This window comes from Apteryx rowi, unplaced genomic scaffold, assembly GCF_003343035.1.
Source record: "Apteryx rowi isolate R43461 unplaced genomic scaffold, aptRow1 scaffold_4, whole genome shotgun sequence".
Lineage (NCBI taxonomy): Eukaryota > Metazoa > Chordata > Aves > Apterygiformes > Apterygidae > Apteryx > Apteryx rowi.
In genome coordinates this window covers 10,069,251-10,096,742 of record NW_020450529.1, presented here as the reverse complement: position 1 = coordinate 10,096,742, position 27,492 = coordinate 10,069,251, and the positions used below count along the sequence as shown (strand labels likewise).

Genomic DNA, 27,492 nt, shown 5'->3' with positions numbered 1-27,492 from the left:
ACTTCAGCATTGTATGTACAGAAGGCTGATGCATCATGAAAGACACTGGAAGAGGAGAGTCTGAAAAGAAATGAACACCCAGGGCCATAAAACGATGCAAGTGTGTAAATACTACCTTGCTGCTACTGTAAGCACTTCACTAAATCTATAAAACTCTCATCATGCCCAGAGGTAGCCAAACCTAACTACAGAGAAAGGTGGGGCTTCTCTCCTGATGAAGTCATTTCACTGTGATTTGGCCAGAAAGAGGAGGAGGATGCTGGAGCAAGCACAACTCTCTACCTTAGTGAGAGAGAATCATTTGAGAACAAGGTGATCTTTGTTCCAACCCCTAGGCCAGCAACCGTTTTTTATATAACATAGAACAGAGTCAGCCGAAGAAAGTGAGAGCCTGTTTCTCATTCACACAGATAGATAACAGGCTTATTATCTGGCAAGTTGGGAAATCTTTTGAGAAGTGGCAGATGGGAATCAAGCCTCCTCTTTGTTGACTTGTTCAGTGAATATTATATTTGCAGGAATATTGGGTAAAAGAGGGCACTTCCTCTGTTAGCAACATTTTGTGAGGAAAAGCTGGCTTATTCAGTTCTACAGGTGGTTCAGAGCTGTGAATCCCAAGCAGTGAGATTCAGTCAGTATGTATTCCCAACTTGGGAACAGGAGCTGAAGACATTCAGTTCCACACTTCTTATTGATTGGCTCCATTGTTAATACGCTGACTTTGTCCCTGATTTGACTGTCCCTTGAATCCTGTCCCTAAGTCAACCAGCTCCCCAAGCTATTTATTCCTTACATGTATCTCCTATTGGCAACTGCCATCTTCTTTGTTTAACTTACTGGTCTCTCCACTTCAAGGCTTCTAAGCTTTCCTTGACGGAAAACAATACACATTCACTGCACAGCACGCATCTGTAATTACTAATAAAGGGTGCACTTCTGAACTTTTTTCCATGTTCAGCTTGCTGAACACACAACAGGAAACATCCTTAAAGGCTGGTCTGAGAAGTTCAGAAAAACAAAGCAAAAACTCCCTCTTGAAGAAATAAACAAACAATAATAGCAAAAAGGCATAAAGAATTTTGTGTCTGCCTTGAAAACTATGGAAAAGCATTCCTCAGCTTTGCACCAGTGTTACTCAGAAAAGGCATTTTGTCTACATTCCCCTTAAATTCTTTCCAAAAGGAAATTCAACCAGAACATTTCAGGCAAAAGCTAAAATCTGTTCAGATGGGAAATACCACATGATGATGTGTGAGAGGCCATGAGCTTCCACTATCATCTCTAAATCGGGTTTGCACCCTCATGCAACAAAAATGTCTTCCTCCTTTACAACTTCTATTGTCTCCTTGGCAGAAATAAATATACATGTACCATACAGCACACATAATAAACTCAGTGCTACCCAGATGCACCACATTCACAGTGCAATACTGTATAGTAAATTGGCACATATGCTGTTGAAACATCTAGGACTTCCAGGCCTCAAGGTCAAGCCTACACAGAAACTCTGACAGAGCTGCCAGATAGCCAGGAGTCCCAGGAAAACTTAGAAAGCCAAAAAATAATAAAAAAAATGTTTAAAGAAGAGGACAGAGTTCTTAAAACGTAGATTACAGGTACCACAGAGGAGAAGCAACAGATGACACGTGTTGAACTACATGGTTAAACAAGGAAGTGGCCCGTAATAAAGAATCTGGACAGAAGATGACCAAATTAACCCTCCCACAATACACTGCAGCAACATTTCCACCTTTAGCCATTAAGCTTTCCATTGAAAAACTGTCATTTTAGAGGAAAACTGGCACTTTTCATAACAAGTTGTTTCACACAAAAACCCTGTTTCCCTTTCAGTAAAAATTTTATGACCAATTATAACTGAATTTTGAAGTGCATCCCAAAGAATAATCCTGAAAGTCCTTGAGATAAAATAGAATAGCTTGATTTGTTCCAAACAACCCTACTGGTAGGAAGCTATTGTAATGCAGAACTTCTGGAGAAAGCAAACACTGATCTCTACCACAATCAATGCTGGACATCACTCACTCTTTAAATTATCTCATTTGTGGAGGACTCGTCCTTTGGGGACTGCAGTCTTTCATCCTGTGAAGCACCCATCTGCTCTGGGTGTAGTCAGTCATGATTCCATCTATCAACATATCCAGCTTTAGTAACTTATCCTTTCTAAAGAACAGTTCTAAGTGGAAGTATCTTGTCTTCCAGAAGTCCACAGAGGTTCCAGCTGAACAGCTGTTCCACTGAACAGAGAAGTGCCAATGCAATAAGCCAATCTACCAATTTATCTGTTGTAACTTGAACAGAAACAAAGCAAACTTGATCTTTTTTATTTTCAAATGTGTACAAAATTGAAACTGGTCTTGTACAAAATTTTAAAAACATGTATTATTAAAGCTTGAAACTATGTAAAAAGAACCAAACCACTGTGAGAACCAGCTGCTACCCACCTATTTCTCCTATTTCGTGTTAACTTGTTTGCATCACTTGGACAGATAAAACAGGCTGTCAGCATAAATCACAAACAGTTTTTGCTGTGACAATGATTACAGTATTCCAGTCACCCAAAAACAGGCAATCAGAAGAAGAAGTAATTAAAATGTCAAAGCCAAATAAAACATTCTTCCAAGTTTACTTTAAGACACCAACTACTCCTAAATACCTGAGCTGAAGCAGGGCAGGGGAATACCAGTGTTTAGGTATTTGAGACTGCTTTTTCTAGAGAAGTTGAAATTATGACTAAAAAATGGGTCTTGCCAACAAAAGACTTATGTCCACATTGAATCTTCTGACAAGCTGTGGTACTGTATACATTGAACTTTCACAGTCATCCTGGCCAAAAAGCTGGGGCAATTAACAAAACCCCAAAACTTAATCTTCTTTTCTCAAACTCTTGTATATTCCATGTTAGCTTTGTTAAGAAACAGGAGGAATTTTTTGGCAGCAGCCTAAAAGCAGTAAGTAACACAAATAACAAAGTTTATTATAGCACTGTGCTGTACTCACAATTCAGACAGCAACAAACAAATGTACCACAGCTGTCTAATACACCTGGTTAACATCAAACAACTGAGGTGTTTGGTGAACAATGCTATCGCCCCTGAATACTGTCCCGGGTCATACTGCATGACTGCAGTAGAACAGCTTGAAGAGTAATACACAGGCTGCATAAAAATAATTGTTTCAGTTTCACAGTTTCAGGAGGGGCCATTGTAAAAACAAACAAACAAACAAAAAAACCTCAGCACAGCTGCTGTAAAATAATGAATTAGGACTGAATTCTTAGAGATATCAAGGACCTAGATTTTCAGCACTGGTCTAAATATTGAAATGTCAAAATTGGGCTGACAAATCTAAAAAGTTGGACCTTCTTAGTGACAGGTAAAAGGATACTACATGACACCTACAATCACAGTTTGAAAAAACATACACAACTGTCAAAATAAATCATTTTACAGAACAGTTTCTATAAAACATGAGACACAGATTATGTCTTGCCCCAGAAATCCTCCTTCCTCTTCTGAGCTCGTTCCAGTACCTGAGATGCCAGTGAGCTAGAAGCTGCAGAGCGAGCAGAAATCTGAGACAGTCTGTCATCTGCAGGGAAAGCAACAAGGAAAAAATACATACATAGATTAAATACACATTTTAAAACACCGCTAACATTCACAGGCTTTGAAAGTGCAAATATTTTTATGCCCTCTATTACAGAGGATGCTAAAATAATACCACAATACACTTGAATTCTATTAGTTGGTAACTGACACGCTGGAAAAGAATCTAACTAGAGAGTCACTAAGATACTAGGTAAGTTTAAGGGAATTACATACCCAGTTCTTGACAAACTCCAGACTGAGATCTCCTACTCTGACTTTGGCAATTCTGAAAGCACTGCCCATTTATCCAACTCATCTCTACACTTACTCTCCTTCAACAGGAGACCTCAAAAGTCATTCCTCTGCCACTGAACTCTGTCTAGACTAGATTCTGATAACAACATATTCATGAAAGCAACCCACCACTTAAAGCAAGACAGACATCCTCAGAATACCACGAATAAAATATCAGAATCTATGTTGCTGAAAGCACCCTTCTGTGCCAAAAACAGTGTGCCACAAGTTGTTTAAGAAAGATGTGTCTTCTGAAGAAAACAGGAAGATTAACACAAAGACAACAACAAACATGCTTTAGAAATGTACTTTAAAGATCTTTCTTTTGAATACAGGAACCATTTCATGTCCAATGGAACTTTTAAAATTACACAGTCTGGAGGCTGCTTCTCTGAGAAAAAAGCACAATGCCACACCTCTGTAACATCATTACTAAAATGTTGCCACAGCTTTATCAGGATGCTCTCTATGGATAATGATCTTATATACACCAATTCTCCTGCAATGGAGGCACAAAACCATACCACTGTTTTCCAAAAAAAGAACACCCTCTCCACCCCCAAAAAACAATAAAGATTCCATGACTAAATCCTAATGGGTTCTGTATTTTGTGAGTGTTGCAATTAACTTTTCAGCAACATTTCTAAATCCTTGAAATACAGAGATCCAAAAAGCCCCTAACAGGCTTACACACAACACATACAACAATATTCCCATGCATGAGAAAACTGCTAACTGCACTTCTGCAAACAGACATGTGGTTGGAATAACTCCCAGTTTTGTATGTACACAAACAAATATGGGCATATGAAATATCTGTGAGCTGTCACACTGTGCCCGTTTCTGAAAGCTCATATACCATCACTCAGCTCATAGTAAAAAAAGGCAGTTACAGCACTTAATCTGTGCAGCAAGCTTGTGGGAAGCTGCAGAGTACTATAGGATCTTGCATGTTTTAAGTAGATATACAGATGCTTGGCTGAGCCATCTGCACAACCCACACATTTTCCAGGCAACTGTAATGACTGAAACAGAGAATCGGCCTGAACCTTGGTTAAAACTGAGGAGCAAACAGGCGTGAAAGGGTGCAGAAAAGACATTTTGGTTGTTCTTGGGTTTATCTATAAATATCCTGCAGTCAGACATAAGCTCACATTGCCAATACACTAACCCCATAAGACAGGTGATTGCGGCTAGCACAGCCCCACACCAAGCTCAACCTCATATGCCATGCTAAAAAATAACATATTTTAGCTCAAGCTAATGAGGATACTGTGTCTTTGCTTGCCTCAGAATAGAGAAAGAGTTTATTTGTGTCTGCCCACAAAAGGGCCGAGACGTACTGCTGGGCAATGTGCTGGCTCCTCCCCTGGATTAACTTTATTGTAAACAGAGAAAAGGGCCAAAACAGCAATCAGAAAAATGGGATGCCAAAAGCATCCCTAGTACACTTAGCAGAAAAACAGGCGTAAACATTAAAGCCAGGGGAATCATTTTGTGTTAAATATCTAGTGGTGAAGCCTCACAAGCAAGAGATTTATCTTAAAATTTTTGATACCTTTTAAATTGCATCAAAAATTACTGCAGATGCAATCTGGGCTGTGATCATTTTGCAGTTTGCTTCTGTTGCTGTCAATACAAAGGCTTAAAAAATGTGCAGGGAGGAAATGATTTCAGGTATGGATTTGAGCAAGCTATATTAACCATACTGAACCACATTGGTCTGTTTAATTTTCAGCCACATTTAATGGTTTATTCATATTGGAATACACTTTCATATTTATACTTCAGATTACTGGGATGAACATTTTTGAATTTCTTTTGATGATATGATGGGGTAGTTACTCACGCAGACACATAAACCAGTATTACTACAGTAGTCAGAGACCTCCCACTTTAGTGCAAAATAAAAGTTAGAATGAATCTATGTGATGTATATATGATATACATTAACACCTTGGGAAGCAATACCTTCATTATTATAGTTTCTTTCCTGAAGTGGGAACTGGAAAGATCTTGTTTTGGGACTCAAAACATTCCCTAAAAAAAAAAAAAAAAAAAAAAAAGGCAAAGGTATATTTTTAATCATTTTGAAATGCACAAAGGATAATAGTTCATTTGAAAAATCTTAAAATGTTACAACATTATTTCCAAAATCTTATAATCTTATAAATAACAAATATGCCAAAACCTCAGTGAGACTCTTCAACTCTGAGATGAGGTTAAATAAACTTATTCCATTATATTCTTCTCAAGGCATCTGTCTATGGTAGATGCCACAGTAGTTACATAGTGAACTGCACTCCAGATGCAGAGCTAAAACATAAGCATGTTCTCTGAATTTCACCAGTTCACTTAACCTGACCACTACTTGTTCCATTATAAAATGGAAATATTACCTTAGTCTAGCTGTTCCTTGTAATACAAGGACCAAGAGTACTGAGACCTTAAGAAGCTGTACAAAGCCTTTCTGGAATTGAGACTTAAGCACATAAACTTTATTTTCACTAAGGGATGAAGGATTCTTTTATTTATCAGATTTACAGCCTCAGTGTATATTAACAACTGTTGTTTAAAACTATTTTGAAATGCTACAGTACAAATTCCTCCTCAGCAAAGAATATTCTCAGGGGACAAAAAACTCTAAATGGTTTTTCCGAATTTCCAATACATCTTTTATAGATGGCTTTTTTGTCCCCATATCCTGCAAAATATTTAAGGAGCTTAGTTCTCAGAAATCTACAGCTCCTGCAAACTAATACTGTACTATAAAGGTCCCCAGTTACACATCACTGTGGGTAGCTCCAGCTGGGAAAGTGTCAGAACATCCAGCTGTAGCTTAAAGACGAAACATAATTGTTGACACTACACCAAATTATTCTCATAATTAGCAACTGCTTATTCAAACTAATAAGGCAAAATTAGACAGCAGACCACTAGAATACAATCATATTAGCAGAAACTGAAACTAAGAGTTGTGCACATTTTCCTGGTAAGACTGAACATACAATATAGGAAAAGCTTTTGCTTACAAACAACACATTCTCTGTAGTCACTAAAGCAGCAAGCGCAGCGCACTTGCTTCTGCAAGACTTTGCAAGGTAGCTATTCCCACCCTGTAACACTTTTTAAACACAGCCAGTTAACATGCAAAACCCACTGTTATGCTGAAATTCTGGGTCCTTGAGAGTCCCTTGAATGCGACGAGAGGGACTCCAATAAGGCGTAGAGCGGTCTTCAGCTGCCTTCAGCATATGAGGAGGAGAGGAATGCTCTTGATGTTCTGAAGCAAGAGAAACTCGCTCATCATAAACACTATTACCAGGCCACTGATCCTGCCTTAAGGGCAAAGGATCCAAAGTTCCCAGCCCAGCAGGTGGAGAGGTAAGGAGTGAAGCAGCTTCCACTTCTACATCAGGCTAAGACACAATAAGGGGAGGAAAAAAAAAAAAAAAAAAGGCAGCTCATACACTGCTACAAATATATTCACACCAGCCTTCCTGTACAGATCCTCACATACGCAGCAAATGTTGGGTGTGACACTTTTCATGAGGGCATTGGAAGAATAAGCATTTAAAGCCTCTGAGACAGCTTTATGGAAAACTATTCCTAATAAAAAGTTTTTAACATGATCTAAAAGTAATCTAGTCAGGTCAAACTGAAAGCTCATTTTCCCACAGCAAAAAACTGTGAACTTAGATTTAAAACCAAAACAACCAACATTTCATTTAATTGTCTCTGTGTCTGTTACAGATCTTACTACAGACAATACATATGAAATGAAATTATAGCTATCTTTACAGAACATAGACTAAACAACTTCACAACAATGACATGATTTTAAGATGAAGATCGCTAAACACCCTCTAAACATTTCTTTTTCCTTTTGGTAACTATGTAAACTTAAAAGTAAAATGAAGAACAAAAGTAAATAAAGGGCGAATTAAACTATTATGGCACATTTATATACCTTTTACCATTTAGACACATTTACCATGGGTAGCCAACCTATCTTTATTAAACTCCTTTCAAGTGATGGAATCTGAAGCTGCGCTCCATGTCAAGAACAAAAGCTAAAGTAACATTAAGGGGGGGAATCAACAGCTCCCAATGGGAGCTTTTTTACTGGACCCTGTGCAGTTAGCAGAAAAGCCAACATGGAGCTCATCCAATCTCACTCCAACAGTCTCACTTCTTTGCTTGATAAAAAAAATAAAACACTTGGATATCAGCATTTGTCAATCACAGATACTGAAAATTTTAGAATAGTAAATGACAACTCAAAAAAGAGTTATTAGAAAAATTATCCAAAATGACTTAAAAAGCACATTCCTAAAAGGCATGATGCTAAGTCCCTTTTCTGGCTCACCCAGCAGGATCTTCTTTTTGAAGCTTCCCTTGCACCTTGCTTAGCTGGAGAAGGGTCTGTTCCTAAACCTCTTGTTCTCCGCTGTGGAGATGAAGACTTGGACTTGGGAGGAGACACTAAAACCGCACCTCCTAAAGATGGAAAAATGTTTTATTACATTAATTTTTTTTTAATTAATTCAAACATGTATTTTTAGTTCTTGAAGTATTGCTTTGCATTCAAAAAAGTCTTTACCAACAGCCGGAGTGGTAAGGTCATGATGAGTCCTCTGAGCTCCACCAAGTGCTCTCAGCTTTGGAGTAGGAAGCCTGCCACCTGTCCTCGAGGATACAGAAGAAGAATCTGATGAAGCCACAGAAGAATTCAACACCAAGGCATTCTCGCTGCAAAAATGAAAAATGATTACAGGATTAACTAATGACTTGGGAGTCTTGCATTCAAGCTTTTGGTTTCTAATACACTCCTATGAAGCCTAAGGCAAGTCAGAGAGGGCCATAAAACACCAAGAGCCTGCAGCTAAAGCATCTGCCTGCAACGGGGAGTTCTGGATTCCAGTCCCTGTCTCCCAGTTCTTGTAATTTTTATATTGAAATATTAACTGGATAAAATACACACAGTCTCAGGTTACAAATTCAGGCTCACTTAGGGCCAGCAAACCTTGAATGCTTTGCTGCACAGTGGCACAGACTCAACAGGAGGGCTGGAAAGAGTTCTCACCCAGAGTAACTTTGAACCTGGTTGCTGATAGACACCTCCGAGGTGGGAATGTAGGTTTGACTCTCTTCAGTCAGTGTGGTGGAACTGAAACCAAGTATCCCACATGTAGACAACCGCTCTAGCCCCCAGGTTACTATATAAATCAGCACCACCACTTCTGTCTCCTTCCTCCAGATGCATTTTACAAGGAGGTGGCGGCACGCCCACACTGTGCAAAGAACCTGATCCTATCAGTGCATGCTAGACACACTCTGAGCACACCTAGGCAAAGAATGCCTCATCTCTACATCTCAACAGGCCTCGAGAGCACGCAGGTACTGAACTGCTCTGCACGGCCAAGCCCAGAGGAGATCTGGCCACACACACGACCACATTTTTAGATGGCAAAAAAACTACAATGACCATCACAGACGCATATATGAACTATATCATCTCTGGCGTTAAGCAAAAGCTAAACAAGGTTTTCAGGATGACAGTTTTGAACGCTGAAGCCCACACTTCATATCTTTTGGGTCTAGCTCTCAACCTTTCTTTGCCTGGGTTTCACATACAGGATATTGCCCCTAAATGAGACAGTTACAATTCCTTACCTTAGACAGATGTTGCAACACCAAAGATAAAACACCGAAAGGAATGCAAAATGATTAGACACTACAGTAATGAGAGTCAGTTATTCAGATTTTTTTTATATATATACACGTGTGTGTGTATATGTGTGTGTGTGTGTGTGTGTGTGTGTGTGTGTAAATACATACACACATATCTTCCAAAATATTTGCAAAACTTGCATAGTAAAAAGCCCAGCTTTGTAACTAGATAAAATATGGATCTTTCAATTACCAGATACAGTACTATGCAATACACTATGCACATACTGAATCGAACTCTTACTATTTCTAAATGCCCCTCCACATTTTTTTCTACCTGGGCTCAGTAACAAAAGCACTGGTGATTACTGGATGCTAGTTATTCTTTTCCAGCAAGACCTTTATATTTGCCTACGAGTTTACTTGAGAAAAACAGATCCTTAAGTACAAGATTACAATGTATTCCATCCTTTCAATCATATTAATCCCACACTGCCAGCTTGAAGTAAATTGTGAACTTTAATTTTCAACGTACTTGGCTGCTGTGTAATCAGTCTGTTCCGAGAGGCCTACATGGCAAATTTTAATTTTTTTTAAAAGCAATCATAAGAACTCTTTATACTTTTACACAAACTACAGATTCTGCCTTTCAAGCTAAAAATCCAGTATTCTTAAAAATGGATCCAACTCCACCAACCAGCTCAATATCATGAAATTTTTCATTCCTTATTCAGCTATTGAAAACAAAACTAGTGTCACGCCAAAATTACCACAGTCAAGTAAGTGCCCTCATAAAGAAAGCTGCTTTAAAAAAAATAGTTATGCTTTAAATTGTTGAGATGTTACAAGAAAGAAATTATATATGCCACAAGAATGCTCAGTTTTACCCTTCAATTTTTTTATCCTCGGTGGCATCCTTATCATTTAACTCCTGAGTCACGACTGCAACCTGCTCATTTTCTTTTTCTTCCTCTTCCGTTGATGGCTGATTGTCCCTTTTTTCAGTACCTTCCTGCTCACCCCAAACTAAACGCCTTTTGACTGGAACAGTTGAGGCATCTGACAGGCCTTTCTTCTCAGTGCTGTCCTGGTGCAACTCTTCTCTTGAGGCAGGTTGGTGTAGCGCTTTGGGGCTTGGTGAAGTCTCTTTTTCAGAAACTCTAGGTAACAGAAAGAAAGCACTGTTTCACACTGCTGATTTGAAGGATATGCATGTATCTAAGTAGAGCACATTCATCCAATTCAGTCCTTTGCCAAAAGGATAGCTCAGATATTAAAAAGTGGAATAGTAAATGTGAGGTATGGTTAAATTTCTATTGAAGTTTTAACTGACATTTAAGCACAATCCATTTTCAAGCCAGATTCTATGAAAAAATCCCTTTGGATCACTATTCCCACAAATGGAATGTAAAGTCAGGACTCTATTTCCTATTTAAATGACAATTAGAAGTGCTCAAAAGATAACTAGTCCCATGCATAGGACTGCATGTGTCTGATGGTACAAAATTTTGACAGCTAAGCAGCTTAGAAGACTGTCCTTTAGGCACTAACTTCTGAAAATCTTAACCTCTGAACTGCTCACAGAAACCAGTCATTTACATGCAAGTTAGCCCAGTGCACATAAATGAAATCAAAAAAGCAAATCAGCAAACCAAAATGTTTACATTGTACTTGACATCACATATTATAGTGTAATAAACAGTCTTTTAAGCATCATCTCTCTAACCCTTATTACAGCTACAGCCATGCAAATGAACAGATCTCTCCTTCCCACACAAGACAAGTAGCATACATAGAGCAGTGTAAGTGGACTGTAGACAGAGGCAGCCTAGGCATTGCTTTTAAACTTCAGATCTCAGAGGAGGAGACACAATTTTTTTCCCCTTTCTTGGGCAATAGATGTCCATACATTTCACTAAAATACTATCTTTGGTTTTTCCTAACCGAAGTAAAAGTTTTAGTATCTATCAATTCTTAAAGCCTACAAAGAAAGGAGAAAACTGCTGTACGCCGTTCCAGTTCCTAAATCTTCATCTCAGATGTAAGCAGAGTCTAAGACTCAAACAGAAGATTACTAATTAATCCTGACAAGAACACTGATAACATTTGAGTAGGCAAAACATATTTCATGGCATTCCAGTGGAGAGAGAATCTTACTCCCATCTGACTCAGTGATAAATTCCCACAGGCTTGATGAAACCAAGATTTCCACGCTAAAAATACAGTTGTGGAGAATTATGAAGGTGCAATACTTCTTTCAGAAGACTTGACCACACCTGGTTTTCAATTTGAACACATATCAACTCATACACCGCATATCAACTAATATAGTAAAAAGGTGTATGCCCTCATACGTTCTAGTCCAAAAAACACTAAAGATCTCACAGCTCAGCTAAGCCCACGATCAGCATTTTGTTCAGTTTCAAAGCCACAGAATAACATGCAGGAATGACTACCTTACCTGGCAAGATCTAGCGCTCTGATGTTGTTGCTGATGCCTTCTTCTGAACTGGAACTTGAGGACACATCCCAGAGACTGTTATTATCGGACAGAATCTGATTGAGATGGTATCGGGAGAAGTGCGTTCCCTCTATTCGCTGCCTGTAAGCCTTTGCTCTGGCTCGAAGTTCTTTCACCTGCACATCAAGGTTTCTTAAGTTCCTGCATGTCTCTTTCCAATTCACTAACATGCTATTATGAAGTATTTGCACTAGCTAACGGCAGCTAAAGGAGAAGGGCAAGTTATATATAATACAGGACCATCCACAGCACAAATATTGCATGCTGCAGTAAATGCAACAAAGGAGAGCAAAAATAACAAAAGTTTAGATTTATTAAGCATGTTTGAGCTATCAAGCCAAAGCAAAATTGCCAATTACTTATTCAATGAGCACAAAAAGCAGCAATGATGAGTAAGTTGAGTGCTGGATTCTAGTTCTTTATCAGTGTTCAGACACAGCATAGTGCTCCAAACATTAAAACAAGAACTTAGATGCAACCAACCTCCATATACCACATGGAATTTAGGGTGTTTTGAGATGCCTAAGGAGAGGAATACAGAATTATTTTAAATTTCTTTATTTTTCTCTCAACACTGTATGTTAATATCACCACTGTAACTACATTTCAGTCTAAGTAATCAATTAAATACTTAAGAACTTGTCAACATAGCTCTATGCTGCCTCCCAGAGATTCAGTAAAAAGCTGTAAAACAAACACCTCAACACTTATACTTCACCATTTTTGGAAATGAATTTAGATTTAGATTTTTAGAGAAAATGAATTTAGATTTCTAAGCCTTACAGTCAAAACCACATTCACCACATATCAATTTATGACCTATGTGCATGTGTAATACTGAGTTTGTATGCTGTGAACACTGCAACTGTCTCTTGCTATACAAATCTTAGTTCAGTGAGGACTTGATGATTACATGAGATCTCTTGGTGTACTGTATTTAAGTCATAATGTCTGAATTATTCCTTCCTTCATCAATCACTGTACGAATGAGATATAAAAAAAACCCAATGAAGTCAGTTTTAGCCTTAAAAAATAAAAGTGGCAACCCCTCTCTTTAGACATTACACTGCTAATTTTATACTATCACTTCTATTCCTGAAATTATCTCCACACTCAGTCTTGCATCCTTCACCCAAACACAATGAAAGCGTAAGAAGAAAAAGCAACAAAAAACTTTACTTTTATTTTTAAATGATTAAAAATAACTTTGTGATATTGTTGTATGAATCCTGGCTCACTAAAAAAAGGTTCACAGGAAATAAGCATTTTACCAAAGAGCAGGAAAGTAACTTCCTTTAGCACATTTTTATAGCTTGTTTTATTTATTCTTCTTTCATGATAGACTTAGCATAGTTCTTCCTGCAAGGAACAGAGATACATGGGCCAAATTCTGCTAATCCCACTAAAAGCAACTGAATGCAGCAGACAGAAATCTACTCATATCACATCAGCTAATATCCCAGACTTTGACCCATTACACCCATTAAGCTTCCAAAGAATATCCCATTAAAAATATATACTTATCATTTTAAGAGCACAGTTTAAAGTCTGAGGTGTAAGTGATTTACTGGACTATTCACTTTAGGCAGAAGAATGAAAAATTAATTATGACAGCCACCACAGAAGGAATATAAATCCAGAGCAAGAGGACGCTGCAGGGGGAGGAAGAATACTATGTCTCCAGTGAATTATGAAGAAGTACAAAGGACAACCAGCCTCCTTCAGTGACTCAGCCGGCACCAGTATCTCAGCAGGACACAGACTCCAGAGAGGCCTACTGCGATTATGAATTGCCCGCATTAATTTTTCAAAAGCATAATTCAAAGAGACTTTTTTATTCTACTGCTGAAAAGCAACCCTTAATAATACATTGCAGAGTACAGAAGTAATCACTGTAGCTAAGGTTATACCAGGATTCTATCAATCTTTGCCTGTTTGGACTCAGAACTTCAGAAAGTATGTTTTGGGCCCAAAGTTATCTACGTGCGGTCTCAGCTAAGTGGGAAATCAGACTGGATCAGTCGGAGCTTATCATCAATCACTTATGTTAAGCAAGACAGGTTTCATAGGCATCTCCAGCAGAGGTGAGTCTCAAAGAGCAGAGGCAGTGGCTGTATACACCTTTGCAGAATGTTTCTCTTCACACCAATGCAACCTATATTTTACATAGCCAAAGTACCTTTGCTGCTTTACAATAGAGCCAATTAGCTTGACACTTTTTCAAGTAATGCACTCTTTCATTAAACTGCAGTAATACATTTCTCAAATAAATAGATTCTTTCTCATGTCTCAGCCATGTCTGAAATATTTTATTCAGTCCCACTCTTTTAGCCATGCTGGATCCCATCCTGCAGTCCTTACCTCGGACAAGAACATCGGTGAAATTGAAAAAGGGGGGGGCGGGGGGAGGAAGAAAAGGAAAGGCCTGGCTAAGAATCATGCCCATTGGGATTTTTTATTCTTGCATTAACAGAGTTTTTAAGAATTAATCTTGGTTTTATTCCAGCATTTCCTGAAAACTGGAAAATTCCCAACTTTAAGGTTACTTTTCGCTTTTACTACAACCACATTAAACTTCCTTTTAAGAAGGAATCCTCAACAACTTATATAGAAATACTAACAAGACAATAGCAACAAAAAACCCTCTATGAAGAGAAAATACCACACAATAACATATTTACGTGAGCCAAATATTGTTCTTTGTCTACTAGCAGAGCTAGTTTGATATGCTCACAGGCTAAGTGTGATTTGAAGTCTGAGAGGAGAAATTTAGATAATTCTAACTATAAAAGACTTCTAAATGAAGTCATACTAGGATCTAATGTATGTATGTATATGTGAACATGTATATATAATATAAGCACATTTGTAATCAATAAAACAATGTCTTTATTATTATAATTTTAAATTGGATTTGGCTCTTTCAGGTACCCAGCATAATTCCTTCACTTCAAAGGCCCTAAAAAATCCTAACATTTTTTTCCTCCGAGTTCTTCGTGTCTAGTCCCAAGTGACTTCTTTCTAGTTTCCTTTGCAATTCCCTTGTCAGCAGGAAAATCTCCATGGAAAAGTCAGACACAGCCAAAACACACATCTACAGTGTGGGAATTTGCTGGTTTCCCGCACAGTCTAATTAAATGCCACATATATTTACTTCCTACATCTTTCAAGCACATCCCAAAAAGGATCCTGCCTGGTAAAGCAGAACACTAGTCCTTCACTTGCAGTTTCCTCATGCTTTCCCTGCATTGAACTGCAGTGACAGCTAGCTGTGTAGCAAACAACATATATTCCAAGGCAATAACCCTTTCCCTATGCTTGGCTACCAGTCAGCCACCCTTGAAGCTGAACGCTGCTCTGTACTGCCCACTCAGGTTTTGAATCTTACTGACACAACATCCAGGCTCCAGACAAAGACCTTACAAGCTAGAAAAATTCTGTGATATTCTATAGAAACATTCTGTGTACTACTTACAATCAGGCTGTGTGCAATAACTTAGATTATTCTATAGCCTTACTGATGGTAAGACTGCATATATGTACACATCAATATATATCAAAAACAAATACTGCTTGTTTTTAGTCCTCTAACATCCTCACAGAGCTGTTTTCACAGAATGGGTTATCTGACGAACAAGTATGAGAAATCTTATTATGAAACATCCCAAACTATGATATACTTGAAAAGGCCTGTTTCTCATTCAGTTTCTTTCATATATATTCAATATATATTTCTTTTTGCCCAAAATAAAGACTTGCTAAATCAAGTTCAGTGAGAAAACATAAAACTGAATGCTACCATGCTACTCCTGTCTTTTCCAAGCAATGTTATTTGCAAAAGCTCAGACCCCAACACCCTACAGCAATCCACTCCAGTTCTACCTTCCACGTCAGCTTGGTCCCGAACGATGGAGCAACTCACATCTGCCAGGTGTTTGCCACATATTTAGCAGCACACTGTCTCACGAAGGCTCCCTCTATCAACTGAGAGAAGCCGAAGTCTCTTTGGTGAAATCTGCCAGTCGTAGAACTAGCTCTAGCAGTTTGTTAGCACACTATTAAAGGTTTTTATTTTCTTGACTAATTCAGAAAACCATACTCAATAATCCTGCTAAGAAGTTCTGTGCTCATCAGGCCATTCAGCATTTTCAGAGTTGTGTCAAATGAGTTCCCATAGAGTACGATACTGAATTATGAGCTAGCACTTATTGAATAAACTGCAATAAAATACTGAAGCTTACCAGAGAAATTCTGAATTTTGTTATGTATGTCAGAATTCAACTGACTACTTTGAATGGATTTGACTCATGAAGTTTGGCTGACAAGTTGACAAACTGAGTCTGACTGACAAGCTGACGTAGGCTGATACATTCCCTTGGAACCTCCCATCATTCAATCTACACGCTGAAAGCTTTTGCTTGTTAAAAATGAGCTGACCATCAACACTGGGATTATCTGGTCCAAGAGACTCTGTTCTAGATGATTCTTAATTGTAAGGGAAACAAAGTTCCTCCCTCAGTTTCTATGCCATATTAATTAATAGATTCTTTAAAGCACACTGTCTCTTCTCCCTTCTTACAACACATTATACTGCTTTGTCCAAGCTTAATCTCCTTTTTAAACTCACCTTCAGGAGCTTGAGTCGTTAGCATTACAATCTCAAAACTGTATTTTATAAGCACCACAAGTTAAGTTTTTTGCATATAAAAATCTTTATACAAAGCATGCCCAAGCATTAAATTTTTTAAGAATACTAACCTGATTGGGAACATTATTCCTGATACGAGACCAAGCACCATCTTTGTACAAATACTGAGCTGGAGACAAAAATTTTGATCTATATTCAGTGTTCATCTTCCTAAGACATCAAAAAAGGGGGGGGGACAGAAAGAGTAAAGCTTGATATCTAGAAGACTCTTAAAGAGCATTTTTAAAGTTATAGCAACAATCATAAGTGTTTTTGCATCTAAATTCCAGGGCTGAGACTTGAAAAATACATGTTCATCCCTTCCAACACAACTCAAAAAGCTGTGAAAAGCTCATTCACAGCTGGTGGCTCTTGAAATAGTTACCTGTGTTGGCTTCTCCTCATAGCTCTTCTGCCAGAAGCTTTGGCCCTCACAGCCAAATCACAACATAACACACGCATAAATCTCAATTGCTTCAATGCAAAGTGGAGCATCTTAGTTGTTGCTGAAGGTGCACTTAAGCAAATATGCTTGGTTTTGTATTAAAGCATCCAAGCCATAGAGTAAGTTAGACATAGAACTATGAACTCCACCATAAAGGCAGTATAGTCTGACAAACAGGTGGGAAGGACTGTTGGGGGCAGTAACATCTGAAACTACCAGAACAATGTTTAGTATAACTCATCTAGCTATTTCTTCCTGGTTTTGATCTTCAAAAGCACTCAGTACTCTGGAAGATTGATTCATTTTCCCTTCTGCCACACACATACATACGCAGAGAAATTAGCATGATCTAACCTAAAGCAGGCAATACACAATATTACAAGTCAGAACTCCTCCTTAAGCACTGACCCGTGGATTTATCAACTTAAATCCAGACAAGTTTTTGTCTTCAATCTTGCTTCAGAACTAACTTTATTTTCATATATTCAACATAAGTTGAAAAAGTCCTCTTTTTCAGTCCTTCTTCAGAAATAGACCATAAAGCCTAAAGTCAGAGAATGAAACGCACTTTGTAGAAAGAAAAGTATCAAGGAAAAACCTCTATATTCAGAACTTTTTTTCTTTCCTTGTGTCCTTTTTTTTTTTGAAACCTGAGATAATTCTTTAAGTTTTGCTTGCAAAACTGACAAATTAGCTCAGAAACTGTGCATCGATCCCACTCATTGTCACAAAAACACAGTGTAATGCAAATTGCATGCAAAGTGCAATTCCTGTCTCTGCATATTGAGAATTTGCACATATTCACAATTATTTGTGTTGAAAACTTTTTGACTTGCATTGCCACATTGAAGGTCTAACAGGCAGAAATCTCTGTCCTTAAACAGAAGTCATAACAAACAATTGAGAATTTTTCCCCCAACTTGCTGCAAAATTAAGTCCTATCTACTGTGTCTAGGAACTATGAAAACCAAAGAGTTAGAGGCTTTCACTACACTATACCCATTCACTTTCTCATAAAGCAATCTTATTTTATAGTATTTTGGTGTTTGGGTGTTTATTTTTTAACTACCTCCCAATATCCGAAGGTAATCAGACATGGGTTAAGTCTCCTCGCCTGTCTTTAGGCTAAATGCCTTAATATTTCAAGAAAACCATGTGAATGAAAGTAACTACTGGAAGATGCATGAAGCATGAAGATACCAGAGATGGATTAGATTTATGCATTTTTAACTTATACGTATTCTGGGCTTTTACGTCTCTGACATCTCAGATGTGCAGAAAATGGAAACATGAGCTCAGTCCCTGCAGTGTAGGAATGTGGCAGAAGTAAAAGATACCTGGATACCCCTTAGTAGCAGTCTGATTTCATTTTACTTCCTTCCTTGTCAGATTATCCTAGATGGGACAGACTTATTTATTTCCCTTTACCTTTTGTGTTTACTCTTGTTACTCTAGGGGACAGAAAGTGGTATGGACTAGAAAAAACAGACATCAACCAAGTACTATCTTCATAATTTTGAGATGTGTGCAGCAAGCAGGAGAGAAGTTTGAAAGGTAACTACAGCTTCCAAAGCACTCACTGAAAGTTCAATAGCAGCGCTGCATTACTTAAATTTCATTCGTGTTAATTTTATTAATGGTAATATTATTGCATTAAGAGGTTCAACTGAGGTAAGCTTCTACTTCACAGCCCAGAGAAGGGGACAGAAATTAACACCAGGTTTAGATGTACCCACAGGTAGCTCCATCCCAACACTGATGCAGACATCTCTGCAAGCGGGCAGAGGCTACATGTGCCCTGTGACCGTAGCATCCATCACATGGTTAAAGGTAGTCTTCCACCATTCTAAATATTAGGGTGCTTAAACACCTATTCACTAGGCTAGGTTTTCCTGTATTATACATACCCACGACGTGTATGTAAAGAGAGGGGGTTTTGACTGATATGTTGCTTTTTTTTTTGTTTAGGATGTTTCTGTTCTGATTTTTTCCCTTGTTTTGATGCATCTTCTGTTGGCTTTTGAAACGGTTCTTTCCTTTTATTCTAAGGCAAAGATAATTTTAAAAATATCATATTAGCTAATAAACTAAAAAACCTTCACATTCCTTTTGACATCAAACTTTTGCTTAAAAGTTAATTTTATTTTAAAATTTTAACTGTTATGCATATTCAATACAAGCAAGATTATTACATTCCTTGGTTAATACAAAAATAAAATGGCAAAATGCCAAAGCTAAGATTCCTAGTGCAACATTCATTTCGTTAGATGACCCATTTTGTACACTTCACAAAATGAATTTAACGTGAAACACAGAAATAAAATTATATGATACCTGTGCATTCTAACCCGAGTTGCATAAAACTTAACCTGTATATTTCTGGAATTAGTAATTAAAAAAAACCTCTTAGTATTATATTAAAGCAATATAAGCAAATTTATACTAAACAAAAAAGGGCTTTTTTAATTTTTTGCCACTCTGGTTTATAAAGGGTCAAATTGATTTGTTTTGTTTTCATATCAAAGATTTTTCTTTCCTGCTTATTTTATCCTCTTGGAAAGCTCAAGCATTATTTCTGATTCTGCTGGAGCTCTTTTCAGAATTTTTTTTGAAAAAAGAAAAAGAACAGGAAAAACCCACACCAAAACCCAAAAATTTATCTTCAATATATGCATCAGAGAAGATATATGGATGCAAGCAAAAAATGTTTTAGACGTTTTCATCAAAAATTCCCTTCTCATGCCTTCTCTTCCTTTTCAGACACCTTCATTTTACTAATTCTCTTGGGAAAATAAAACCTGATTTCCAGTGTTAAAACCAAAGAAGCGTTTCCTGAAAACCTCATGCCCTTCAGGCTTTCTTCACATCTGCTAGAAGAAGCAAAAGGGGACACAATAGTTGGCATTTTCAGATCAGATTTAAAGCACTGGGCGGGTCCAGGTGCTAACTGATAAAGTGTCCAAGCCTACAATCATCTTTAAAGACCTCAAAAGTATCAATGGCTTAAACTGAGCCACATGCACTCCATGTTTAGTAGGTAACAGTCGTACTGAACACGTCTGACAGTGGCTGTTTCTGCTTTATCCTGGAAGAAAGACGGGCACTGAGGAGACTCACACACGTTCTTGAAGAACGGTTAAGCTAACCTGCAAGAATTTAGACAACACTACTCGGTAGCTTGCTACAAAAGCAGCCATTCATCTTTCCACCCGGCAAAACAGGTTAGCTGCGATGCACTTAGAGCTTTATTTGTTCTCTCCTATTTTTACGAGGTCTCGGCTTGAAATAATTTCATTTAATTAAATGTATTTGCTAAAACAATTATAATCATGTTTCCTAAAATTCCACCTGCGTTTGCCCTAGCCAACAGTGAGACAAGGGAATGCATGGCCTCAAACAGACAACTGGTGCCTGTGTTTTACAAAAGGCATTTTAATGTTTTGAACTGGGCAGAGCCTACACAGGTTACACAATTTGCCATTATAGGCCTGTATTTACCTATCAGCTTACTGAGGCAACAGGAACTGAATTATAGCCCTGCCTCCATGTCTCTCTCAATTACAACTGCTGTCTGAAAATCAGTTCTAACTGTGGCATCTCTCATACATCAGGATTTCTTTGTTTTTAATTCATTCTATGTCTGACTTCTAAGCTATAAAATTATAAATCTAAGTGGTAGTAAAAGCAAGAGCTCTCCCATAGAGGGCTGCATAGTAAGAGATTACATGGGTACCAGTGAGAACATAAATTGAAGATTTAGATTTCAGAAACTCTACCCCAATGTCTAAAAATAAACTTCAACTTAAAAAAAGGCCACTCAAACTCAGAATCAAATTAAGGTGACAGGAAAAACAACACTTAAAATGTCTCTGTAAACTGAACATATGTATTACAGAAACCACTGAGAGCAAACAGAGCTCTGCAGTGTTATTTTCAGTCTTTTAAAACAGAACCACTCCCAACTCAGTCCAAATTCATTAACAACAGCTACAAAATGTAACCAGAAACTACAAAAAAAACCCCACCCACATTATAGAAAAAAAACAATCAAAATTGTAAAAGTAAACCAATGACTTTCTTTTAGGGAAAATATTTACTTGTTCACAAACCAGAAATTCTCTCTCTTCTGAATCACATCTCAGTTGTGGACTCTTATCAGGAGAACCTTTGAAATTTCTCTCATATTCCATTTCAGAAGTAATTGCAGGAGATTTAAATGGAGGGATGGATTTACTCATATTGTGAATAACCTTTGAATTAAAAAAAAAAGTGTATGGGGATTTGCTTACCTTAATACTAAATTTTCAAAATCAGTTAACCAATTCATGAAAATATGCTCACATATGAGCAGAGTCAGCTATGCGTACAACTACAGCATGTGCAAACTAATGCACTTCTAGGAAAAATCAATGAGAAACTTAATTTCAGAAAAATGCATTTAAAAGTGATTACTAAGTCAGATACAGTTAAATACACTCAAATGCTGTTTTTATTGAAGTTTGCAAACAGAGGTTTTATTTATTTGGGGAGACAGTGGGGAATTTTGTAGTTCACTTTTAGACTTGTATACAGGATCATGTTTTTTTTAAACATATGCCATAAAACCCAGTTTCATATGCTGTCAAAGTCCTCAATATAGGTGCTGTCTATAAGTAAAAAACAACTGTTCTGTGTTTTAGAATCGGATGCTTAGGGTTTGGTAATTTGATCTCTCCTCCAGCACTTTCCAATTAACATTGTGTTACAAGCCAAGGTACAGAATTTGCCTGACACGTGGTCAGGTATCACCTCCTCTCAGACTGCTGAGAGTTAAAAGATCATGCCATATGTTACAGGCATAAGTTTTTCTCAGCTTTGCTCACGTGACGGATAACCTGAATATTCTCACAGAATTTGTTCAAGGGCCAGCTACTGTCATTATTCAGTATTCAGGTATATTCTCCATCACACAAACAGCAATCGAAAGAAAACAGTTTGCTAATACTTTGAATTTTTCACGCGAAATTCTAATCTTAAACTTAGAACCTGCAAACATTTAAGCATATTTAGATCTTCTCTAAGTTATATTTATCTCAGCATTTATAGGGCCTATAGCATGATTTCGTATGGCTTTGATATAAGCTCTGGCAGAAAAAAAAAATTTGCTATTTTAGATCCTACATTCTTTCTTCTGAAAAAACACAGTGTTCACAAGCATCAATAATGAGCGTATCAGACTGATTTCTACCACAATCAAATGGAATTCTCTACGAATTTCCATGAAGTGACATCATGGGACCTGCCCCTTTCTGAAATGGTCCTTTGGCTTCTACATAATTATCATGCATTTCAGTGAGAGTTTTCCTTGGACAGGGGACTGCTGTGAAACAGACATCTCAAAGTAAGTCCACCTGCTTGGCATCACAAGAGAAAGACAGGAACGGGCTTTTTAGTGATTGATGCTAGTTATCAGCATTTACTACCTTTGAAAGCTGTTACTGAACAAATCTGCTACCTATGGATAAAAATGGAGATAGCACCATCTGTAATAATCCCATTAATGTAAATACTCCCAGTGAAGAAACAGAATACAAAATAAAAACTCTTTTACAAAAGCATGAGCAAAGTTTAAAATCCAGGATCTTGCACAAGTGCCCATTTTATTATGACCAAAAGTAGGACAGTTCCCCTGTTTCTCCTGGGGACCTTAATCCTGATCCCAGAAATAATAAATTGACAACACAAAGTAGTCCTATAGTCAGAGTTGCTCTTCATAGCCTGACTAGAAAGAGCAGCATTTCCAAACCTACAAAGTCCAAAAAGTCATGAGGAATGTCAAAATGCCACCAGACTGTCTTAAAATCAGGAGGCTCCACTTCATTTTTCAATATAAGCAGTTCTCACGAAAGAAAAAACACAACTGAATAACTATGGAGGGGCATTTTTGGGCCTAGACATGCACATACAAAAAGATGGAACTTGAGAATAATTTTTCTATCTGAATATGAGGAAAAACTTCTTTACTGTGAGGGTGACAGAGCCCTGGAACAAGTTGCCCAGAGAGGTTGTGGAGCCTCCTTCTCTGGAGATATTCAAAACCTGCCTGGACACGATCCTGTGCAACGTGGTCTAGGTAATCCTGCTTGAGTAGGGGGGTTGGATTTAGATGATCTCCAGAGGTCCCTTCCAACCTCAACCATTCTGAGATTCTGTAATAAGAAACTGCAGTAACCTACAGAAGACCATGAGAATAAGGAGTGAAACCTGAATGATTTTAGTGGCAAGACATGATTAAGATAGAGGAGACAGAATCTAAACATTCCTACGTTATTTAATGTAAGGGCAATCAACATGAAAACAAAGGGGTAATACTGGATAGGATCTTACAGGATCTTAAAGTAAACTAGTGCAAACAGAAGAAAATGGCCATGTTAGAAAGAGCTGAATACAATATGGGAGAATGACCAATGCTGTCTACAGTCTAAACAGCCTGGGAGAAGGAGATCAAGTAAATCAGACTTGACTACAATAAGGAACCACAGGGAAACAAACCTAATCATACTGCACTTTTGTATATTAGAAAAAAGCATATATGCAACAGCATGCCTGTTTGTGCCAAACAAACAAACAAACAATCAAACAAAACCAAACAAAAACAATAAAGAAATCTTAGAAAGTAAGAAACTTCCTGACACACAAAACAAATTGTTCATCTACTTTTTGGATTCTTTGAAGTTACCTGTTCAGCTGCAAGTATTGGAGACTTTTCATGAGGACTCTTCCAAACAAACTGGCTTTGATATTCAGAATTTCTGGGAAAAGTATGTAAAGGTGAAATATTCATGCTTGCTTTCCTCTGAAGGACTCTGTGAAGCTGATAGCACAAAAACAGCAAAAAATTTAACACTGATTGTTCCCTCCTATTTATCATCCTTATGATGTTTTCAGTGCACACGTTCAAATCCATTTTGTTTTCTGTTTACATTAATTAAATGAATGCAAATTACATTTTCTCATTATAGACAACAACATCAAGTAGTTTAAAAATTATTGGCTAAATCCTGGTTTAACTGAAATGAACAGAAATGTGCTGCAAAAGGCAAAATTCCTATTGATGTCAGAGGAACCATAATCTGGTCTTAAAAGTAGTATTCTCCCAACAGAGAAGCTACAGTATAGAAAAACATCAAAATACAGAAATAGAGTGAGACAAAAAACAGTGTTAATAGCATTAGTCACAGAGGCTAGTAAATGTGCATTAAGTTACTGTAAATATCAGATTAGTAACTTATATACTGGTCAGTAAAGAAAAAAAGAAAAAGAAAAAAAAAAAAAAAACTTCCCTTACCCCATTATCCACTTTTAACAACTCATTTTTTGGAGATACAAATGCTTCATTTTGATTTGGTGGAGCTGCAGGCGGTGATCTCTTCACATTGTTTTCTGGAAGAGCAAGAGTTGTTTCAACCCTAGAATCTGCAGAATGTGACCGAACTTTTGGGGGGAGCCCAGGGCCTTCTGGCATTTCAATCTTTTCCTGATTCATATCATTGTTATTGTGGTCTCTGTGCAATTCTGCAGTCCTAAGAGCTTCAGTTTCTAGCGGATCGTTCAAATCACAATCTGCTGTCCATTCAAAGGACTTTGAAATCTGTGGGTTACGGTAGGGTACCCTTCTCTTGGAAATGAACTTTGGTTCTCTTGAGATTCCTAGAAAAGACATACTAGGTTTAAGAAAAAACATTCTACTGAAGACATAATTGTTCTATTACAAGAAAAAAAAGAAAGTTTATCATACAAATGATTACTAGAAAAGGTTATTTTCATTATCTCTGAGCAATGACAGCCTATGAATTATGAACACCACTGAAATTCTGGCTTCTTTCACACACATGCTGAAGACCTCTCATTTCCACTAAAACTCCAGCTCCATGTTGGACCAAACCCTAAAAGCCAAATATGGCCACAGAACAATCTTTTGCAACACAGCGTAGTTAATTCTAAGAATGGAGCAAAAAAGCAAAAATTAAACACAGCCAGTGAAGTTAGTTTGGCTAACATAGACACAGAAAAAAACAACCTGCAGTGATAAAGTAAGCCATGAACACTCCTTATCACGCATGCATTAAGTACCTTGCTGCATAGGTTCTCACCTATTTTAACAGGACAATGACAGACCCCTATGCATCTACTACAGCTCTGGACCATGAAAGAAGACATACCTGAACTGACTTTCACTTTTTAAATATGTTGCAGAGTGGACTTAAAACCATCTCAGATGACTGATGACATTTTACTGTACAAGCATGAAAATGCTTCCAAAATTCTAAAAGGACCATGTAACAGAACACAGTATTAGCTTCCTTTAAAGAACTGCTAGCATCTATACATGCATATGAAAATAAAATTACCCTGCCATTTTAAGAGGAGGAATGAATGACTGAACAGAGGTAAAGCAGGATTTCATAATCCAACTGCATAGTCCTAAACAGCAGACTGACAAGTAAGTGAAGGCCCCTAACTGGCTGAAAGAAACAGTTTCTCAGAGAGAAAAACTAGCTCATGAGAAAGCAGTGTGGAAAGAGAATACGCCACAGTAACAGGCATGCAGAATGCCTGGATATTTGAGTACATATGTGTAGGAGGAAATAATTCCAGAGGAGAAACATGGAAAGAGTAGCAGAAAGGAACTCGGAGCACCAACACCTATCACCTTTTTGTGGTAGTGTCCTAAGCCACTCTTAAAACTGTCAGCTGTGTGTATCAGCAGCAATCTGCAGAGACAGCAAAGTCCTATTGCATGTCAGAGCGATATTCAAAGCCATGCACACATGGTTAAATGGCCGAAAAAGAACTGGGAGAGAAAACGAATGCAAAGCTGTAGGAAAATTACATCAATTACACAAAAATCCCACAGGTACAATGTGAGGATGAGAAACCACTGTATTGCTAACTCATGATTTTACTGCAAATCTGGTACTACGTGCAGTTTAGTTTGAAGTTTCACTGCCCCACACATGTGACTGGGAAAGAAGCTTAGCTTACAATTTTAAAAATAAGTTGATGTGTTTGGAAGTTTGGGTGTGCAGGAACTTGTGGAAGTTATTTTCCTAAACCCACACCTACAGGTACCCATACATAGAGCTGTGTGCTAGAGAAAGCAAGGTTAAAGAAATATATTGCATTAACAGAAGAAATCAGTAAGTGGAAGGTACTTCAGCAAGATTATTTATTAAAATGACTGATGTCTGAATTGAAAACAAACTGTACTCCCAGGAGCTGATTCTTAATTACTAGGCCAAAATATTGGATTCTAATTGTATAACTGCACTAAATTGTGCAATTCTGGTAATGTCTGGTGCTCTGCAGTAATTCCTACTTTTTCCTGCTACTTTTCAAAGCACCGCAGTTGTCATCACTCTGCGGTTTCCTCCTTTTCCTCAGCTCCATAGTGGCCTTTCACCCCAAGTGCTATTTCCTTCACCTTCTACTTTCCAATCCCACAAATGCCTGCCAAAATGCCTACAAACCCTAACTCCTAGACTTACAGCACTGCGAGCTCTTCTAATGCCCATCAGGTTTTTTGCAGCCAGCTGCCCCATAACAACTTTATTTTGTATCGAACTTTGCCTCAAACCAGGCTCATCTGAAATGGGGAATGACACGTTCCCATGCATCACCACTAACCCTGCCTGGGTCCCTGCTGCGCCTAGTGATTCTCGTCGGGAATCTAGTTCACGCTGCATGTCAGGAACCCCGTATTTTCGGTTTTACACGAATAACACTAGCAGCCACAGGAAACACGGCATTCAAAGACACGTTCTTCCACGCGGTGACTAGGAATAGGCTTTTAATCGGATACACATGGCAAGCGCCGCCGGCTCGCTGCGGCACAGGGCCACCACGGCCGGGGCCCGTCCCGACCGCGGGGGGGGCGGGGGCGCCGAGGCCCCTCGCCGCGGCCTCACCCAGCTGGTCCGAGCGCAGCCCTGCCCACGAGGCCTCCTGCTCCTCCTGCTGCTGCTGCTGCTGCTGCGAGGGGCCGCACGCCGCCGCCTTCCTCCATCGGAAGCTCCTCTTGTACTCACTCAGGCCCTGCAGGAACGGCACAGCGCTCTGTCAAGCGGCTGGCACGCGTCGCACCGCGCCTCGCTCCGCGCCCCGCTCCGCGCCCCCCGCCGCCCCCGCCTCACCCTGAAGCGCACGGGCATGGCGGAGCGCGGGCCGCCGCCGTCAGCACCGCCGTTGTCCTGGCAAAGCCGACGCGGCCTCCCGCCGCGGCGCC

The 27,492-nt window shown here is 38.4% G+C and overlaps 1 protein-coding gene across 6 annotated transcripts; it reads right to left on the bottom strand.

Annotated features, from left to right (window-relative positions):
• Window positions 1-2,326: 2,326 nt before the first annotated feature.
• Window positions 2,327-27,475, bottom strand: MDM1 (Mdm1 nuclear protein). 6 transcript variants are annotated; one of them, XM_026074939.1, is made up of 15 exons: window positions 27,401-27,475; window positions 27,176-27,302; window positions 24,556-24,917; window positions 23,947-24,081; window positions 21,326-21,478; window positions 19,136-19,272; window positions 16,855-16,954; window positions 12,580-12,618; window positions 12,037-12,212; window positions 10,463-10,735; window positions 8,506-8,654; window positions 8,272-8,402; window positions 7,063-7,321; window positions 5,874-5,942; window positions 2,327-3,609 (listed from the first exon to the last, which is right to left on the bottom strand). In XM_026074939.1, the coding sequence occupies exons 1-15, from the start codon at window positions 27,416-27,418 to the stop codon at window positions 3,500-3,502; spliced, it is 2,238 nt and encodes a 745-aa protein (XP_025930724.1). In that variant the 5' UTR covers window positions 27,419-27,475; the 3' UTR covers window positions 2,327-3,499. The 6 variants fall into 6 exon arrangements, with proteins under 6 accessions (XP_025930724.1, XP_025930725.1, XP_025930726.1 ...); XM_026074940.1 differs by having other exon boundaries at window positions 21,338-21,478; XM_026074941.1 differs by lacking the exon at window positions 12,580-12,618.
• Between the last annotated feature and the right edge of the window lie 17 nt (window positions 27,476-27,492).